At 45.1% G+C, this 2,500-nt stretch overlaps 1 protein-coding gene across 1 annotated transcript in view; it reads right to left on the bottom strand.

The window, feature by feature from the left end:
• Window positions 1-2,500, bottom strand: part of LOC108412590 (prolyl endopeptidase-like) — a 28,390-nt gene that overhangs the window by 23,490 nt on the left and 2,400 nt on the right. The window contains exons 3-4 of the mRNA XM_037545018.1: window positions 2,178-2,311; window positions 1,072-1,202 (exon numbers count right to left, since the gene is read on the bottom strand). Coding sequence (XP_037400915.1) covers window positions 1,072-1,202; window positions 2,178-2,311 — 265 coding nt within the window. The remainder of the gene's footprint in view (window positions 1-1,071; window positions 1,203-2,177; window positions 2,312-2,500) is intronic.

The raw sequence follows: 2,500 nt of genomic DNA on the forward strand, positions 1-2,500 counted from the left end.
TGTTTGAACAGGGGTGAAATGTTTGGGCAGGGGTGAAATGTTTGAACAGGGGTGAAATGTTTGGGCAGGGGTGAAATGTTTGGGCAGGGGTGAAATGTTTGAACAGGGGTGAAATGTTTGGGCAGGGGTGAAATGTTTGGGCAGGGGTGAAATGTTTGAACAGGGGTGAAATGTTTGAACAGGGGTGAAATGTTTGGGCAGGGGTGAAATGTTTGGGCAGGGGTGAAATGTTTGGGCAGGGGTGAAATGTTTGAACAGGGGTGAAATGTTTGAACAGGGGTGAAATGTTTGAACAGGGGTGAAATGTTTGGGCAGGGGTGAAATGTTTGGGCAGGGGTGAAATGTTTGGGCAGGGGTGAAATGTTTGGGCAGGGGTGAAATGTTTGAACAGGGGTGAAATGTTTGGGCAGGGGTGAAATGTTTGGGCAGGGGTGAAATGTTTGGGCAGGGGTGAAATGTTTGAACAGGGGTGAAATGTTTGGGCAGGGGTGAAATGTTTGGGCAGGGGTGAAATGTTTGGGCAGGGGTGAAATGTTTGAACAGGGGTGAAATGTTTGGGCAGGGGTGAAATGTTTGGGCAGGGGTGAAATGTTTGAACAGGGGTGAAATGTTTGGGCAGGGGTGAAATGTTTGGGCAGGGGTGAAATGTTTGGGCAGGGGTGAAATGTTTGAACAGGGGTGAAATGTTTGGGCAGGGGTGAAATGTTTGGGCAGGGGTGAAATGTTTGAACAGGGGTGAAATGTTTGGGCAGGGGTGAAATGTTTGAACAGGGGTGAAATGTTTGGGCAGGGGTGAAATGTTTGAACAGGGGTGAAATGTTTGGGCAGGGGTGAAATGTTTGGGCAGGGGTGAAATGTTTGATATTTTACATGTCATGAGTTCACAAATTAGATAAAAAGGCAATTTTGTAAGTCAGAGTAATTATGACTCACTACACTGTCTCATAATAATGAATGTTTCTCCTAATTTCTGACTTAGAACCTCATAATAACGACTTCGTGTCTCATAATATTCTATACGGTTGTACAGCCCTGACATATTTACACATGTATGTGATTTTGCGAACCCACTCTTGAGAGCCACGGTGCCGTCCTCAGACAGTTTGTTTGGGTCGAAGAACACGGAAGCAGGACTATCCAGAGAGTCCTGAACATACAGGACATCCTGATTCTGCAGACCCTCGTTATGGAAGTAAAAATATCTGAAATAAAAGAGCACTGATATGAATGATTGAACACAGTTAGAGAACCCACACCACCGCTCTGCTTTAAATAAAATGAGATCCAGGTTGCTAATGAGGTCTGTACAACTCAGCTGCCTTATCCATGCTTTGCCCAGAAATATGTTATTTCATAGCAACTGTTAGGTTGCAAAAAAGATTGGAGAACTCCTGATGTTCTGCAAAGTCGAGACCAGAAAAAGCAGAGGAAAAACTAAGCACAACAGTGGCCCAGCAACAGCTAACAGACTAATGGCTACAAACACCACAGAGCACTTTCCTTTCACTCCAACACCAGTTACTCCACTTTGTGCTTTCAAATATGAGTCTTCATCCTCAAATCAAGGGTAATCTGAGCATCAGTTAGCTGGAATCAAGCCTGTCCTGTGGTGTTAGTAAAATTATCTAAAGGCCAGCGTTGATCAAGTCTGTGTTAATGAGCTGACGTCGTTTCCCTCCTATGATCAGAGTTTATCTCCTCTTCATCCAGCACCATGGGATCCTTTACCCGCCCTGACGTGAAGAGCCGGTGGGCTGTTAAACGCTGTGAGAGACCCTCCAGAAGAGGGGGAGGGGCTGAGTATGAGATCAATCTATCAGAAAAAGACAAATATGGTATCTTTCTGCCAGTTTCAGTGGGATCAGGAGTTCAGGGGAAACTGTATGAGTATCAGTCTGTTTCATCGACTTTATCGAGGAAAAGTCAGGAGAGTAATTTTAGCCGTCTTTCACCTCGAGTTACGTTCATGTGGAGCAGCAAAGCCAGAAAATTGGTCCCAAATATGGAGGCCAGGACAGAAAAATCATGTGACTGAAACCTTTGGGTGGATGTGATGGAGTGATTTACGGTCCTACGGTTTTAGGGAAAATGCGCTCATTGAGCTCCACTGAATATCACAAGCACTGGGTGTCTCTGAGGCGACTGTAACGCATCCCGCTGCTGGTTTGTGATGTTACCTTTGTCCTCTCTTGTAGGGGCAGCTGTATTTGGGGTAGTTGTAGAGTTCGGTCAGCCGCTGGTGGAACTGAGCCCTGACCTCACACTTCTCCAGGAATGGCATGGTCAGCTTATTCTGCTCCTCTACAAATGCCTAAATACAAACAAACATATGCATAAACATACAGCCGCACACTGTATGTACGGTCCTTAATGGAAACGATAGAGACAAAAACAGTTGTAACATTATATTGTTACGTATGGGGATTATGCTAAAACTAAAACGACACTTCAGGGCCCATATCTCATATTTCCCCTACATCCATTACCGCTCAAAAGTTTG

This window comes from Pygocentrus nattereri, chromosome 14 (genome assembly GCF_015220715.1).
Source record: "Pygocentrus nattereri isolate fPygNat1 chromosome 14, fPygNat1.pri, whole genome shotgun sequence".
Lineage (NCBI taxonomy): Eukaryota > Metazoa > Chordata > Actinopteri > Characiformes > Serrasalmidae > Pygocentrus > Pygocentrus nattereri.